This window comes from Brachycentrus maculatus, unplaced genomic scaffold (assembly GCF_059751285.1).
Source record: "Brachycentrus maculatus isolate JH-2025_06_01 unplaced genomic scaffold, ASM5975128v1 h1tg000614l, whole genome shotgun sequence".
NCBI lineage: Eukaryota > Metazoa > Arthropoda > Insecta > Trichoptera > Brachycentridae > Brachycentrus > Brachycentrus maculatus.
Window position 1 is genome coordinate 204294 of NW_028281352.1, and position 17205 is coordinate 221498.

The window sequence follows — 17205 nt, forward strand, 5'->3', positions numbered from 1 at the left end:
TTCCTTATTCTTCTTCCATGTTGAGATGACAAAAAATAATACAAATATTATGTTTTAAAACTGATGTTTGCAAACGAAACAACGAATTTTAAAATGGCAATTATGGACATCAGTAATTACAAAGTAATGGATAAAATCGTTAATATTACGACATTTTTATTTACAAGAAATATATAAATAGATCATTAAAATTAGGTACATGTTTATTTCGTCTAGTATGAGAAGTTTGGGTTGTTGTTTCCTCCAGCGGCATATGGTGAAGTCGGCTTTCGAGAAGTGGGGGAGGTTGAAAAGTCACCACTAAAAACGTTTTCGTCAATGCTTTCTGCTTTCCTGAAAAGTTCACCACTTTATTTTATTCAATAAAATGCAAAATTTGAAAAAAATTAACCTTCAGAAAGAAAATTGGTATCTTTTATAATGTGTACAAGAGTAATTATAACTTAAATGAATATATAATTTTAATGAATCTAAAAACTATAGTATTTCAATAAAATAAGAGAATGGGTGGAATTGCTGCAAAATTGAATGTTAATTAGTAAATTATATTAAATAAAATTGTTAAAATTACTCTGAACATATATAAGAGTATTCCCAGCGAATGAGAGTGCTAGAACGTACACAATAACCTTCCTTTCCAAACAGAATACAGACAACATATTTTTCATTTAATATCTTTTTCATTTAATCCTTTTTGTTCATACAATTTTCATTTTTTTAGTTTTTTTTTGTGTATTCGAATGTATCTGTAATTTTTAAACATTCTAGGCTCCAAGTTTCTTTGCTTTATTTCAGATTTTCTGAAATTTTCAATCACTCAATTTTTTTAAAGAATTCAGTGAAATTTCTTGACAGCTTTTTAAAATTTCCGGGATACCAAAAAATGATCAAATAAAAAGGTTTAAAATTAAATCCAGATTAAAATTCTTTTGTAGAAAATTTTTAGTCTCAGCCTAGTAGATATCGTTATGCAATATACAGCCTAGCAGTTATATATATATATATATATATATATATATATATATATATATATATATATATATATATATATATATATATATATATATATATATATATATATATATATATATATATATATATATATATATATATATATATATATATATATATATATATATATATATATATATATATATATACATATATATATATATATATATATATATATATATATATATATATATATATATATATATATATATATATATATATATATATATATATATATATATATATATATATATATATATATATATATATATATATATATATATATATATATATATATATATATATACATTTATGTGTGAGAATTGTATAAGAATACCCAGAATAAGGCGCATGCGCTGAATATCCTCTCTTCGCAAGATCCTCTCCCGGAACAATTGACGGACTTCCGTAGCTGTACACCGAATTGGCCTTCGTTGTCACGGCTTTTGGATTGCTAAAAAAAAACATTATTATATCCCATTAATAAAATTGTAACATAAGCGATGTAGAAATATGCTGGCCAGTGCCTACCTTTACTAGAAGATTAATATGAAAAATCAGTACCTACTCATACCGCGTACAAAAAAATATCAAAGGTGTTTATGGTTTAATTAATTAACATAGAAAGTATGTACAGCTTTTGCTTTCCATGAGCTGCGCACAGTATCTGTGAATTAATCTCTATTATATAAAAAGTGTTCGTTGATACTAACTAAAAAACTAGCTAAAGGAGTTCTTTCTTTAATATTAATATTATATAATATAATAACTTGATTTGATATGGATAAAGTAAAAAATTAAGGCTCCTAAGTAAATTATTATGTTTGCATTATATGTAACATATGTATATACAGAGTGGCAAAAAAGACACTAAAAATTTATATATATACATATATATATATATATATATATATATATATATATATATATATATATATATATATATATATATATATATATATATATATATATATAAATATATATTCTGTATACTAAAGTATTGTTAACTTTGTGGTATGGTAATAAACACTCTCCTTATCATTCATCATTCACTTGGTGTAATACCGCTTAAAAAACACTAATTCGTGACTACCGGTTTCGGAATAATCATTCCATCACCAGGTCAAATGTAGATGAAAGAGAAATTATTACGGTCTGACATTTATACAAAAATAAAATATTAAAAGAGAGAAAGAAAACAAATTGTAATTAGACAGACCGTAAAAATTTCATTTTCATCTACATCTGACCTGATGATGTAATGATTATTCCGAAACCGGTAGTCACGAATTAGTGTAAATAGTGTAAAGTGGTATTACACAAAGTGAACGATGAATGACAAGGAGAGCGTTGAAAATATAAGTCTTACTTCATGTACACTGAAGGTCTATTTTGACGGATTTGGGTTTTTTTCTTGAGCTTGGTGCAAAGCACCAATACACTTATGGCCAATACTACCCATAGTCCACTCAGGATTCCGCACCATATGTACACCAGATCTCTGTCGCTTACAGTGTCAGCCTGAAAAAAAACATGTTAAAAATATTCAAATAACTCACATTGTCATTTTTCATGATATAACATACAATATAACTCTCTTATAAAGTGACAATTATTAGTACCTAACTTGGATGTCGTTATACAAGCGTTAACGTTAAAATTCAGGAAGGTGTGTTGAGATGGTTTGGGCATGTGAATCGAATGAGCGAAGAAAGAACAGAAGGTAAAATCAATTTATGAGCTAAATATAATTGGAAATAGAAGCAGAGGAAGACTGAAGAAAACTTGGCATTACTAGTTTTTCGAGTACTTGAAAGTGGTCAGGTCTTTAGTCGGAATAATCGGCAGGTATGGATGACGAGATACATGAATGTGGAAGAAGCGATGGTTGTTTGCAGAGACAGATTTGTGTGGCGTTCTATTCACCCTGCATAAATCTGCGTGATGGTTACATTTTTTTTAGGTAAGTTTTATAGGTAGGTAGGTACTTATTTAAAAATTTATGACTCAAGAATACTAATGCTATTAAGTATTACGAATTCGGATATAGTACGATAATAATCGCAATCATAATGCTATGAGAATTTTGATATTTATCATCTACATTAAGTACCCATGCATGTTAGGTTTTAGTTATTAATTAAAACATAAAACATAACACATGTATCCAGTATTAAGTTGTATCTAATCAGATAGATAAGACAATTTAGAGACAAAAGTGGAACTCGTTACTGGAGGTTAATTAGGATTAATTTTTTCAATAAATTGAGACAATTATTTGAAATAACACTATCTGTAAAATACAATGGATATATTGTTTTGTATTTATTTATTGTTTATATTTTCAAATTAACCAAAACAATAAAAAAAATCTAACTATCCAAAGAAGAAGAAAAAAACGATGTTTATGGAAATAATTATTTGGATACTATACATTCAAAACAATAAAAATGTATTAAGAATCATATAAAAATAATGTAATAAAAAATAGGTTATCAAATTAAATTTTAAATATAGGTTTAACCCATTATGGTTCTATTGTAACGGCTTATCAGTAGGTAAGATATTAAACAGGTATTCCTGGATTTAAAATGTTATTTTTAATTATCTTAAATTACTGACGTAAGCTTTATACCAAATAAAGAAAAGTGTTTCATTTAATACAATAATTTAGTTTAATACAATAATAAAAGTTTTTATTTTACTCCTATATATTGTGAGTCAATGAAGTTGTTCAATTAAGTCTATTTTTTTAATTAGCAAAAGGTACAATCAAAATAAAAACGTTTTTTGGGGGTTTTTACTGGAATTTTTTAATTCTACGTCATATATATAAAATAAGGAATTTTTCAATAAGGATTTTTAAACGTGTGTTTATCACTGTCTGAAATATCAGGGTAACATTGAACATTTTAACATGTAAAACTTGCAAAATTGTATAATTATAGTCATATAAACCATTAATGTTATGAATTCCATCTCATTTGTACCCAAAACAAAACAATTCATGGTTGGAAACTGACATTTTTTAAGAATCACTACCATATCACATTACGTGGAAACTGATTTTCGAATTATTTTTTGATTGGTGAAAAATCTTTATTATCCAGTAAAAGACTTATGAGAAAATTTGTATTGAAAAAAAACAAATTTGCTCATAAAAGTTAATGAAAATGTTAGTATCTAGTATACAACAACAGTTACAGGTGGATAAAATTTATGAAATTAATTGTTTCTGCTTTGTTTTATGTAATCCAGGTAATCCAGGTTGATTGTATATTAAATTTACAATATTGTGTAGACTCTCACCATTTGAAAACGTTATATTGACAGATTAATGTTTACACGTAACAGATTTAAAAAGAAGTGACCAAACAAACACAATGCAAATACAAATAATACACTTTCAATCGATGTGTATCATCGATGCTCTTATTTTATAAACTAAACGCTATATTTTAGACTGTTATCTTTATTATCGGTATCTACGTAAATTGAACTTATCAGCAATAGTAATATCTAAAAGATAAATGATTTATTAAAGAATTACTATTGAATGATATCATTCCCTCAATAAAGTAATGGTTCTTTGTTTCACTTTCTCCTACTGTTCATTCATTTATAACATCAAAGGGATAAAAACGTAGGCTCATCTTATTATGTATGAATATATATAATAAAAAAAGATTTACTGAATACATTATGACGCAGGGTAATTACTACAACATGGTATCTCTTAAAGTTGATTTTAGGGAAATTGAAATATAAGATTGTAAGAGGTTTGATAATTAGTTTTTGTGTTTTTATAATATTTAAAAAAAAAACATCGTACTCATGACAGAAGGATCTATGAGGAGAGCTGACCCCAACAGTCTACCAAGACGATAAGTTGAGATGGAGCTAGGAATAAGAAGCAGAAGAATAGGCAGAAGAAGAAGAAAAAACATCATATTTTTGAAAATTATTTCAATGCGATGTAAATATGTACTCGTATACACAGATCAAAAAAGTTATATTTTTTGTAGCGAATGCAGGGATGTCAATGTTACCTAGTTTTGATTACGGTACGATATTACAATATTATGTACAAGTATAAGAAGTCAGTATACGGCGCGCCTTCAATGAGATTAGGTACAAAGAGACACCAGTTATGCGTAAAAGTTTGAAATTTGCATTATAAAACAAAATATAAATGACGAATTTAACTGTATCAAAAATAAAATACAATTAATAGGAATTTAAGACGTAAATATTAATCGCTGTAAAGCGCTGCGATTCGTGCAATATGTATTGCGCTCGGGAAATTCCTAAAAATTATTCATACATTTTTACATAGTTCATTTTGATTATTATGAAAAATATTTTCTTTATTACAGTGTCGGTACTACTAATTATGTATGGGACCTACTTTTGACTGAAAAAATACTATTTTGAAAATACTGACACGCATAATTTACGCTTAAAAAATCTGTTAAAAATACTGTTAAACAGTCTAGTACATCTGGAATATACATAATTATTGTGTCAAGCATATCAGATGTCAGTCATTCTAATTTTATTGTACGTCAAAATAACAAATTATCGCGAATTGAAATATTTTTTTTTAGATGGCTACAGGAAGGAAATTTATTATTCACAAAAGCCGCCACAACGCGAAAATGAGTTGTACTTTCAATGAATCCAGTAATCACGTAATCATCAACAAATTATTGCTAAAAATATGTTTTATGTAGCTAAGCCGATTAAATTCATTGCATTGACAATCGAAATTTTGTATTATAAACGTATGAATACAGCCTGCACAACTCAGTTATTTGGTTTACGCGAATAGACCTACAGCAAAAGGATTTTTGTATAGAAAACTAAAGGATAAAAAATTCTATATTGAAGACAACAAATCATAAAAGAGTTATTTTTAAATATTTAAAATTCTGGTCTCATATTCAAACAGGATGATTTTATTATTGCTTTGTACTTTGGTATTGATGGAGCACTCTAGAGCTGTTTATGTGGATGAACAGATGGCGTGGAACGAGCTAATTTTCAATTGGCCGAATGATACAATGAAAGCCGAAGCTATCAAGAATGGTTCATATATCCCTCAGAACAACTTACCAATTGGTATTGCAATCTGGAAAGACAAGCTCTTCATCACTGTCCCGAGATGGAAACCCGGAGTAGCGTCATCTTTGAACTACATCACTATAGGTCCAGATAAATCTCCACCGTCACCTACAACACCGGCTCTCAAGCCTTATCCTTCGTGGGACGCTAATTTTTTCCCCACGGGGCTAGAAAAAATGTCACAAAACTCCTCTGTAGTCTCTGCTTTCCGGGTATGGACTGATAAATGTGATAGACTGTGGGTAATGGATATGGGAACAAATAATGATAGCTTAGGTAATAATTCCCATGTATTAAAGAAAAAACACTCGGTATTTAAGTTTGTTGTCACACACTAATGTTTTTTTTTCAGGAAAAGTAAGTCAAATGGCTGAACCGTCTCTCCTCATATTTGATTTAAAATCGGACACACTTATTAGAAGACACTATTTTAATAAATTGGATGTAAAACGAGATTCTCTTTTCGCAAATGTCGTAAGTAAATACTATTTTATTTCAATATGGGTAATGATTTATATTTTATTAAATAAGGCCTTTTTATTATTGTTTTGTTTTGATTTATGCATTTTACGAGTATGTAGACGTTACCCGTTGATATGCATATTTTACAGTAAACAATATATCGCACGCTCGAATAAATATAAAGTGCTATTTATAAAATAAAACAACTTTGATTTTAACCACTTTTTAAAAAGAAGTAAAGTGGTTGAAAAATTAAGATAAACATTTTATAAAGTTTATAAAATGTGCCACAAATAATCTGTGAAAAACATTTAAAAAAATTAAGAACCCTAATTAAAACTTTGCTTTTTTTTAAAGCGATTTTCACGTATTTATGATAAAATAAAATAATACAACGAATTGACAATGTTGATGGTAATAATAAATATTTTATAAATTGTTTTACGTATTTACGGTAATAAACAAATGTGGTGAAAACATTAATCTCTCTAAAGTATTCAAAATCTGTAAATTTTTCTATAAGCTTGCAAGAAATTATCAAATATCCGAGAGCTGTTTTTCACCTAAAATCGTACGCCTTCAGGGCTGAAATCAGTAAATTTATTTACACTTACACAGATAAATTATGTGTAGATAAATTTAATTTTCCTACTGAATACTTATCTTAAACATTTGTATTTTGAAACCAATTGTTGATTCGTAATGCCATAAAATTTAATGTTCCTAAGTTGCTAAAGAAAAATGAGAATTAATTATAAGGTAAAAATTAAATTTATCTTCTTTTCTTTTAGCTCTTATTGCCACGTCACACAGTGTGTAATATGATCGATCTGGTTATACTTTAATACTATTAAGATTGTTACTGGCATAAAAAATCATTTAATAGACAATTGAAAATATATTTGGTGATAAATTAGTCCATATAGTTGGCTTGAGTTTCGTGCAGTGAAAATAAGGAAAATGTGCCGTGGAAATCCGAGAAAATTATATTAAAAACACATTTGAATTTGTTGCAATAAAATAAATAAAACACATTTGTATAACATTCAAAATATGTATATTACCAAATAAAATAGTACATAAACAGCTATTAAAAAAACATAGTGCTTTTTATTTGCTATCGAATTCACTGTCTTCAAGGTGACGCGCCACCTTGAGCCGATCACAAATTATAGGTTAAAAATCTGGATAAGCAATGATTTTTTGTATAAAAGATGCAACGTAATTTTGTTTTAGGTTGTAGATGTGAACACTGAATGTTCTGACGCCTTTGCATATGTCTCGGATCTCGGAGCAAGCGGACTGGTGGTCTACAGCTTCAAGACCAACAAATCTTGGAGAGTGGAGCACCATTACTTCCACTTCGACCCCGCAGCAGGAAACTATTCTGCCGCAGATATCAACTTCCAATGGGCCGACGGAGTGATTGGGCTGGCATTGGGAGACGTTCAGACTAACGGGTTAGATGTTCTCTTCAGATCGTAATTGTGTAAAAAAAGAAGGGTTGTAAATAGTTAAGGGTTGTAAAATGTATTTTAACATCATTGTATTATTTATAGATTCAGAAAAGTATTCTTCCACCCTCTGTCCAGCACAAAAGAATTTGTAGTCTCGAGCAGAATTCTCCAAAACGAGACCAGAGCGACCAGTACTGAAAATTACAATGATTTTAAGGTAATATTTACACATTTTAAGATATTTCAACAGCGATGAATTAGTTTGGAAAAGAAATATAGAATTGTACGCATCATTTGCAGGGCTTATGACATATCATCGTCTGGTCGAAGAGACCATTTTATAGACAATGTGACATTCACCATTTACCTTATATTAAATATACATATCTCTTGATTTTTGGAAGTTCTATATAATATGGTATTTCTCGTTACAGAAATCGTTGAGACATAGAAAGAATATCGGTTATACTTTCGTCAATCGAGAGCAGTCATATAAACAATTAAATTGATGTGAAATAATTTAAAAAAAAATCTTAATCTGTTTTGTAAAGAGAAAAAAATATGTGTTAATCAGTCACCAGTTTGATGATGTCAGAAATGACAAAACTTAGCCGCTGGGAAAATAAAATAAAAATGGAAAAAGCTGTTTAACTGTTATTTTCTTCTAATATAAAATGCAGTTTCAACAAGAATTATCAGTTTGTTTTACACTAACTATGGACAGAATTTGAAAGTTAATCATCTATTACAATTTGACATCAAATTTGCTGTTCTAAAACAGTTAAAATATTTCACTTTTCTCACATGCGCGTTGGAGCAATTTTTGATTTTCATTTTGACGAGTTTTCATTTCAAAAGAAGCCTCATTCTGCAAAGGTTTTTAGATTATAACAGCTAGGAAAATAAAAATATAAGCTCTAAAATATTTAAAACAAAGGATAATTGTTTAAAAAAGAAATCACCATTTTTTTTCTTACAGACTCTTGGAGATCGTGGTTCTAAAACGCAGTCTACCACAAGCTTTTATGATCCAGGAACAGGAGTAATTTTCTTCACGCAAGTAATTATCACATTCATCAACTACCTTTCCTTAATTATTTAGTGATTTGGGATTAATTTTGTGGACTAACATAATTATTTAAATATAAAAACGCCTGTAAAAGACTACTTTTGAGATTATTTATGTAACATGTTTACAATTTATAGAACTGCAGATGTTCTCATCATCAGATGAAAATACAAAAGTATGTTTTTTAGGTTAACAAAGACGGACTGTCATGTTGGAATACAAAGAAAACCTTCAATCGAAAAAACGTATTTATTTTTAAACGCTGCCACGAGGTCTTACAATTTCCAAATGATATAAAGGTAAAGGTTTTTTTTTTAAATATCTGCTATTTTTAGGCATCTTTTATTTATTTTATGACATAAAAAAATCATGTTACTGGATTATGTAAAAAGTGTATTATCTTAATCTGATTAAAAAGATAAAGATTGCATGAATAAATAGATACAAACAATTTGAAGTATATAAAAAAAATACAACAGGAAGAAAAATAGTATATTTTAATAATATGTAATATATAATACTATAGTCATTTTCAGAACCTACTTATTACTTATTAATTGATATTAACTTTCTAGTATAACATGATGATTTGAATATAAAAATAAAACTCTTGTACAAGATTATTATTGATGTAAACACGACTAGTTTCGAGAGCTACGGATGTTCTCATCAATAGGTGAAAATACAAGCTTTGTACTCTAAATCTGAAAGGTCTAAATATCTCTTGAGATATTTAGACCTTTCAGATATTCTCACAGGTGAAAATGCAAAGTGTATAAGAGATATTGATATACCTGTTGATGAAAACATATGTAGTTTTTGAAACTTGTGGTGTTTACTTTAATAATATATGATTTTTACGAGTATGTAAAACTCAAAAGTGGTATGTATGATACAAGATTTTTTAAAACTTTTAGTTAGTCATACAAAAACTAAAGCCATTTTATTTCCAAATTACATTATATTAATGAATTTCGTCATTTCAGATTGATGAAAATGGAATGATTTGGGTATTATCTAACCGTTTACCAAAGTTTCAATACTCATCAATGGATCCCAATGAAGTTAACTACAGAATAGTATCTGCTAAAGTCCAAGATTCAATTAATGGCACAGTTTGCGAATGATTTAAAGCATTTACTTGGTTTTGTTAAATATCATAGATTGTTTTGTGAAAAATATAAAAATTATGCTTTACTAAATTCTGTATTATTAAGTCATCGTGCTACGTCAAGTGGAAGCTTCAACTACCTACATGGTTTGGATAAGTGGAGCGAATATAATATTTAAAAATGAGGATATCAATCGAAATCTCTATTTATAAGAGGTGTCCTGTCTTTTCTACTTTACTTTATTTGCTTACTTTCATACGAAAACTCCTAATAGTTCTATTCAGTAAAGGTGCTTTGCAACTCAATAAATAAAACATACAATAGTCGTTGAATACTTTATTTCATCAAAAATCGTAACATTTTGAATAAATATATAAGGTACAAATAATTTATTATTTATTTCGGTTAAAATAGTTTCATATAAATATACTTTTAAAAAGTTATTTCAAATAAATAATAGTTAATACATTTATAAAACACTTATTAATTGTTGACACATATATTTTTTAATTTTTTTTACTCTGATATACCATACAATTTATTATTATAACACCCATTTTAATATCTAATACTGGTTATACCATATAATTATGATTATTAGACACTGATATAGCTTAAACTGTATACAGCAGGACCTCTTTAATCCGAACCCCCGCTAATCCGAACACCTCTGTAATCCGAACACCTACTCATCTTAAAAAGGTAATCTGTGCCAGGGAAAATGTTTTTAGGTAAATTGCGAGACAAAGCTTTTTACTTGTCATTAAATAAATCTCAACCACCTAAAAAGTTTTATTTCTTTAAAAAAGTTTAGTAAATGCATTTATAATTTGACAATACATTTTTATTTCGCAATAATTTATTTGATAAAAATTCCCTAGAGATTCTCTGTGCTGTAATCCGAACGCTCCACTAGTCCGACAAGAGGGTAAATTTTCGGCGTTCGGATTATAGAGGTCCTGCTGTATTTGTTACACACATATAATTTTACATCAAACACCAATTTTCATTTACACTCTGTTTCAGCAGAAACCACATTTCATTGCTTTTCCATTATATTATAATGTTCACTACTGAGTATTATTTAAGTGTACTAATTGATTTAGCTTTTTTTTGTTTTACTTAAAGTTCTACAAAATATAATATTGGTGCAAACTCCCTCCCTAAAATCGTGCATTGCGCTATATTAGAGAGATAAATCGTTACTCGTCAAGTTTATTATATTTTGATTAATGTTATATTTATAAAAAATAAATAAACATCTATTTTTTTTAAGTACTAGCGGACCCGACTGACGTTTTCCTGTCTGAACGTTGATTTGCCTGGTATGAGCTGGTTCAGCAAACGTTTCCACGATATTCGAATTTTCGATGAACTACATACTGTAGTAACATTTGACATTGAGTTTGACATTTAATTTTTTTTCCGCCATTGTGTGATCGCAGTGCCACCTACGGGATCCAATTGTGAATCTTAACCAGTCCTTTTTTTCTCAAAATCGGTCCAGCCGTTTAGGAAGAGTTGAGTGGCACGTACAGAATAATTATATACATAAAGATATCACAGAAAATTATAACAATACTTATTCTATATATGCAATAAGTCCAAAATGTAATTGAAAGTAATGTTTTGTGTCGTCAAGGACAAAAACTCCCCGGAGTGCGGATAGAATACATTCCACCAATTTATAACTCTTATCTTTTTGATTGCGTCCAATACGATTATGCACTCAGGTTTCTCATGATATCCGGAACTAAAACCAAGAGTTAGTCTTTTACTCTTTCTGTTAGGGCAAAGAGTTGCTTCAAGCAGGCTTAATGTCATGCCTATTGTCTCCGGCATATTAGAAAAGCTTCCACACATTACCTGAAAGAAAAAAGAAATAAGTCGGATAAACAAATAATATTTTTTTTAAATATATACTTTCGATCAACAGATGGCGCTGCCATTGCGGTCGAAAATGTTATTTTTTCAAAAACAGCATGTTTTTACCTGTCAAATGCATATACAGAAACACGAGTGTATTCGGATACAACGTTGTGTTAAAATTTCGAAGCAATCGGTGAATATCTTCAGGAGATTTAAGATTTTGATCAAACGAACATTTATGATACTTATTTATTTAAATAATTCACGAAGGCAAATAGTCACAATATTTTGAGCAATAAGTTCGTGTGAAATATATATTTTTTTACCAACCTTTAAAATTCTGCAATCTTCCTCAGGATTTGCATTTATATCATCTAATATAGTTACCAAATCCCTTTTGGGGTGATTTGTGTGATAAGATCTATAGTAAAGAGGGTTGTCGATTAATTTCAATTTGAAAAATAGTAGCCAGTTGTCTTTGTACTTCTTATACCACATACAAGTGCATCGCCTTTTTAACAGATCTTGAGGAGTGTAGGATGGGTGCAGGAAGCGCCGGTCGTGGAATGGCAGATACGCCTTGTACAGACTGTAGATGACGAGCGGTCTCAATCCGTACTTCCGCAAGCTCTCGGGATGAAGGCGCTTGGGAAGCTTCGTAAAAGGCTTACAATATATTTTATGCAACCTGAACCAAAATTTAGCTAAGGTAGTTACATAAAGAGACCCTTTACATATACCAGCAAATCTTCCTACATCCTCTGGCCGGATATATTCTGATAATATAAACCATAAATCCAACGGATAATCAATCCCCTCCTCTTCTACTAACTTAATATTTTCACACTGTTTTTTCTTTAAATCTATCTCGGCTTCAGTGGTTTTAGTATCATCTTTGTTTTCCGGCTTTACAAGATTCAAGTTATCCCTAATTTCATCACTGGACGGCTGCTGCACAGGCACAGGGATAGGAATTGGCTTTTTAGGACGAAAACGAGTTGCATATTTTGCATCCGCATAATCACTTAGCGTCAAACCTGAAAATGCATTGTATATTCATATTTTTATTTTTTTTAAATTAGAGGCTATGAATCTATTTATATATTCGTATTTATCTATACTAATGCATAATGCATATTCCTTATTTCAAGGCCACGAATATATAACAATACGTATTATATTAGTTTTAAGACTATGGATAATAAATTTTAAAGTAATCAGTGTTACTTCTATGTGAAAAAATTACAGTTTCAATAAAACTTTGATGTAAGAATTTGTAATAAAATTGTACATTATTTCTCTTACCAGTATAAATGGTTTGTCTGTTCATCGTACGTACATAATAGTGCAATTTACAAAAAAACCTTATCACATATATTAATCTGAGAATATGTTTTCATTAATTTAGATTCTTGGAACTTATAAATCACCGAACGTAATGTTTCCCGGCTGATCAGATGTCAAATCTGAATTATTGATTTTTAGTTTTCTCCCTTACTCGTTTTTGAGCGATGGAGTCAACAGGTCTTGTAACGTAGTCAATGATAACGTAACATCTAGACAGCCAGAATACGTGAGTTTTCCGCCGGCTTTTACCTTTTTATAAATTCTAAATTTAAGTACGTATTCCATGCAAAAATTTCGCACGCAGAATATTTTTCACTCGGAAAAAAATACCATGTGCTTCGTACATAGTTTTTGTATGAGATCATAAATTTGGATATATATATATACATATATATATATATATATATATTTATATATATATATATATATATATATATATATATATATATATATATATATATATATATATATATATATATATATATATATATATATATATATATATATATATAAATGTAATAAAATACCTAAGTACCTACCTATCCATTTTATTAAGTACTTACATATAGTACCTACATAAAACAGATCTACCACCAGATGTCGCATGCGTCGCACTGAATAAAACAAAAGACATCAGATAGAACAAATATAATATTCTGAACTGTCAAATCAGATAGATATAAAAATATTATAATGATAAATTAAGAATAAACTTTAATTACAAAGCAACATATCGTTTATTTTATTATTATACATCCACTTTACATTTTATTTACACCCAATTTACGAAGGAAAATATTACCACGTTATATATATTTTTATATTTAAATATTTAATGTTAGTTAAGTGTAAATTATAGTTTATATTAGTGTAATATAAGCTAATTAAAGAAATAAAAAGATATCCTTGTTTGGTATACGAATTAGTACGGAATTTAAAGAGGAAAACTCGCGTATGCTGGCTGCTTAAGAGCATTCGTTATCTATGGTAACTTTGACAACATTTCTAATATAATCTGTGGTTTATATTTGACATTTGACTCGACAACTCCAGATAAATAGTTAGTCTGTGAACTCCAGATAATTGGTAGTTTGATAATCGCATATTACGTTTGCTAATTTCTGTTACGACTTTGATAAGTCCGGGTTTAATGAAGGCTATCATTTTGAAACATTTATTTGATTATAATTTTTTGTTGTAATTTAAGTTATTATGTCCCGTAAAAAGAATAGGAAAACAACCTTTTCTGCCGGTAAGAATAATAATATTTCACTATGTTGCGACATCTGACATAAAAAGTGAATAAGTGGTGTCTTTCAGATTTAACGCTAAGCGATTTTGCGGATTCAAAATATAGTCATTTTCGACCCAAAAAGTCAATTCCTGTACCATCAGAAATGCAGAAGGAGGTCGAGTGGGCGTGGGATGATGATAATGACGATGATTTGGATCTCGTGGAGGAGGAAAATGAAGACGGAACTAAGACTGTTGTAGTCAAGAGACATTCTAAGAAAAAACAGTGTGAAGATATCAATTTAGTAGACGAGGAAGGATTGGAGTATCCATTGGATTTATGGTTTATATTATCGGAATATATCAGACCAGAGGACGTAGGAAGGTTTGCTGGAATATGTAAGGCGACTCTCTACGTAACTACCTTTTCCAAATTTTGGTCCAGGCTCCAGAAAACCTTTTGTAAGCCTTGTGGAAAGCTTCCTAAACGCCTTCACGCAGCAAGCGCGCGGAAGTATGGTCTGAGACCGCTAGTCATCCGCAGCTTGTATTATACATATCCCCCTTTCAGCCAGCGTCAGCCCTCACAGAGCTTCGCCACTCCTCAAGACTTGCTGAAAAGGCGATGCGCTTGCCTCTGGTATCAGAGGTATAAATGTTACTGGGCTTTCTTTTTTAAATTGAAACTAGTCGATAGCCCTTTATACTATCGATCTAATCAGAAAACTGCCCCTAAAAAGGATTTGGTTACTATATTAGATAATATAAACGCAAATCCCGAGGAAGATTGTAAAATTTTAAAGGTTGGTAATATATTTGTATTTTATTAAGTTACCATGATTTTATTGCTGAAAATATTATGACAAAAGTTGATTTTTTATTTTATTTTTTTGTATTAATTTTAAATCAAAAAGATTTTTTGAGTGTATTAAGTTGTATTTTAATAATAACAAAACCACATAAAAAATTAATATTGTGACAATTGTTTCGCCTTATCAGGGCATTATCAAACAAATGTCTTGTTAGGGCATTATCATTCCTTTGATAATGCCCTAATAAGGCAAAACAATTGTCACAAGATTGATTTTTTATGTGTTTTTGTTAATAAAATACAAAATCTATGTTTGATTGAAAATTAATACATAAATTAAAATGGAGTTCTACAAATTAAACGCCAAATCAATAAATAGTTGGTTTATAATTAAAATGCAATGTTGTTTTAAAATCACTATAAATATTTTATTATAACTTAATTATAATTAAAAAGAGCTGAGTCGCGAAATTGCTTGATGTATAAGGGTTTAAAAATGTATGATGAGATGCCTGAATGTATGAAGAATGAAAAGTGTCTGAAAGAATTTAAAAATAAATGTCTAAGTTACTGTAAGGAAATGTAAATATATAAAGATGATGTAAATGTATATAATAGTTTATATTAGTTTTAATATTAGCTAACTTAAGAAATAAATTTAAAAAAATAATAATAATAATGTCAACTCTTTCAAGACTGATTAGTACTAAAACACTATCTACTTAACAAAATTCAAAATATTTTGGCCCCTAGCCAAAATAGATTGGGTAGATCACACATTTGATAAAAATAAAGGAATAAATGGTAATTTAAATTTTTTTCAGATTATATGTGCAAGTTTTTCCGATGTATCGCATGCAATGGGGATGACATTGAGACTTCTTCAAACTACCATTTCCCCAAGTATGAAGAGTCAGAGAGTAACTATTGGTTTTAGTTCCGGGTATGAAGAGAAACCCGAAAGCGTGATTGTATTGGACGGGGTTGTAAAGACAGAAGTTTTGGATTGGTGGAACACTCATTATCCGCACTCTGGAGAATTGTTATCTTCGATAGCGCAACAAAGTGCTTTCAATTGCATTTTAAACCAAATGAACTTATAAAATAAGTACAATGATACATTTGTTCTGGATAAAGAAGCTGTGATATGTAATATAATATAAGCTATTATTTTTTAAATTCACGTCACAAGATATGATGAAATAAACTATTTTTCACAACTAATATGATTTTTTGGTTTGTAAAGCACACCTTCTCCCTGATGTTTGTATATCTGTTAATTTTTTTTAATGTTTGTATATTTACAGTATTTTCAAAAAAATGTATAAGTATGGAATGCAACCCCGAGTATCCTAGCCATTGCTTCTATTCTATTTTTGAAAGCCATCCCTTTTACATTTCCTTTCCCATATATCTTAAAATCATCAACCAGTTTAAAGATGCAGTGCCCTATGCACCTCTTATGTTTAGTTAGGGGCTAAAAGAAAAATATTATAAGTACTTAATGGATATTTTGAGTGGTTTGAGCACAATAGCGTCACATTAAAAAAATATCTATGTGGACTATGTCCATCATAAGAAAAATCTATGGGCAATGTGACAATTCGTATGCTGTATGGGTTTGTATATATTTAACATATCGCTCGCTCCTTTCAAGAACGTCATAAATCAAAATACTTGATTTTTCAGGAGAACGTTTTAATAGTTGAA

The 17205-nt window shown here is 29.1% G+C and overlaps 4 protein-coding genes across 4 annotated transcripts; 2 read left to right on the plus strand and 2 right to left on the minus strand.

Moving 5' to 3' along the window:
- Positions 1-124: 124 nt before the first annotated feature.
- Positions 125-4594, minus strand: LOC148301073 (uncharacterized). The gene is made up of 4 exons (XM_088273870.1): positions 4321-4594; positions 2381-2532; positions 1349-1465; positions 125-333 (listed from the first exon to the last, which is right to left on the minus strand). The coding sequence occupies exons 1-4, from the start codon at positions 4321-4323 to the stop codon at positions 213-215; spliced, it is 393 nt and encodes a 130-aa protein (XP_088129996.1). The 5' UTR covers positions 4324-4594; the 3' UTR covers positions 125-212.
- A 1216-nt stretch (positions 4595-5810) lies between these two features.
- LOC148301074 (dopaminechrome tautomerase-like) lies at positions 5811-10325 on the plus strand. The gene is made up of 7 exons (XM_088273854.1): positions 5811-6411; positions 6488-6609; positions 7834-8057; positions 8157-8271; positions 9034-9114; positions 9312-9422; positions 10110-10325. Exons 1-7 carry the CDS (start codon positions 5964-5966, stop codon positions 10248-10250), a joined length of 1242 nt encoding a protein of 413 aa, XP_088129980.1. The 5' UTR covers positions 5811-5963; the 3' UTR covers positions 10251-10325.
- Positions 10326-10737: 412 nt separating this feature from the next.
- On the minus strand, positions 10738-13644 carry LOC148301075 (transmembrane protein 183-like). The gene is made up of 3 exons (XM_088273855.1): positions 13410-13644; positions 12435-13141; positions 10738-12101 (listed from the first exon to the last, which is right to left on the minus strand). The coding sequence occupies exons 1-3, from the start codon at positions 13432-13434 to the stop codon at positions 11823-11825; spliced, it is 1011 nt and encodes a 336-aa protein (XP_088129981.1). The 5' UTR covers positions 13435-13644; the 3' UTR covers positions 10738-11822.
- An 824-nt stretch (positions 13645-14468) lies between these two features.
- Positions 14469-16719, plus strand: LOC148301076 (transmembrane protein 183-like). The gene is made up of 3 exons (XM_088273850.1): positions 14469-14703; positions 14772-15487; positions 16320-16719. The coding sequence occupies exons 1-3, from the start codon at positions 14664-14666 to the stop codon at positions 16596-16598; spliced, it is 1035 nt and encodes a 344-aa protein (XP_088129976.1). The 5' UTR covers positions 14469-14663; the 3' UTR covers positions 16599-16719.
- Positions 16720-17205: the final 486 nt, after the last annotated feature.

Coding starts and splice junctions, on each gene's coding strand:
- LOC148301074 (XM_088273854.1), top strand. CDS start 5,964: ATGATTTTATTATTGCTTTGTACTTTGGTATTGATGGAGCACTCTAGA. Junction 6,412..6,487: donor AACAAATAATGATAGCTTAG/GTAATAATTCCC, acceptor TTTTTTTTTCAG/GAAAAGTAAGTCAAATGGCT. Junction 6,610..7,833: donor ATTCTCTTTTCGCAAATGTC/GTAAGTAAATAC, acceptor ATTTTGTTTTAG/GTTGTAGATGTGAACACTGA.
- LOC148301073 (XM_088273870.1), bottom strand. Junction 1,466..2,380: donor AGACCTTCAGTGTACATGAA/GTAAGACTTATA, acceptor GTTTTTTTTTAG/CAATCCAAAAGCCGTGACAA. Junction 334..1,348: donor GCGCATGCGCCTTATTCTGG/GTATTCTTATAC, acceptor TGAACTTTTCAG/GAAAGCAGAAAGCATTGACG.
- LOC148301075 (XM_088273855.1), bottom strand. CDS start 13,434: ATGAACAGACAAACCATTTATACTG. Junction 13,142..13,409: donor CAGACAAACCATTTATACTG/GTAAGAGAAATA, acceptor ATGCATTTTCAG/GTTTGACGCTAAGTGATTAT. Junction 12,102..12,434: donor AAGATTGCAGAATTTTAAAG/GTTGGTAAAAAA, acceptor TTTTTCTTTCAG/GTAATGTGTGGAAGCTTTTC.
- LOC148301076 (XM_088273850.1), top strand. CDS start 14,664: ATGTCCCGTAAAAAGAATAGGAAAACAACCTTTTCTGCCG. Junction 14,704..14,771: donor GAAAACAACCTTTTCTGCCG/GTAAGAATAATA, acceptor GGTGTCTTTCAG/ATTTAACGCTAAGCGATTTT. Junction 15,488..16,319: donor AAGATTGTAAAATTTTAAAG/GTTGGTAATATA, acceptor AATTTTTTTCAG/ATTATATGTGCAAGTTTTTC.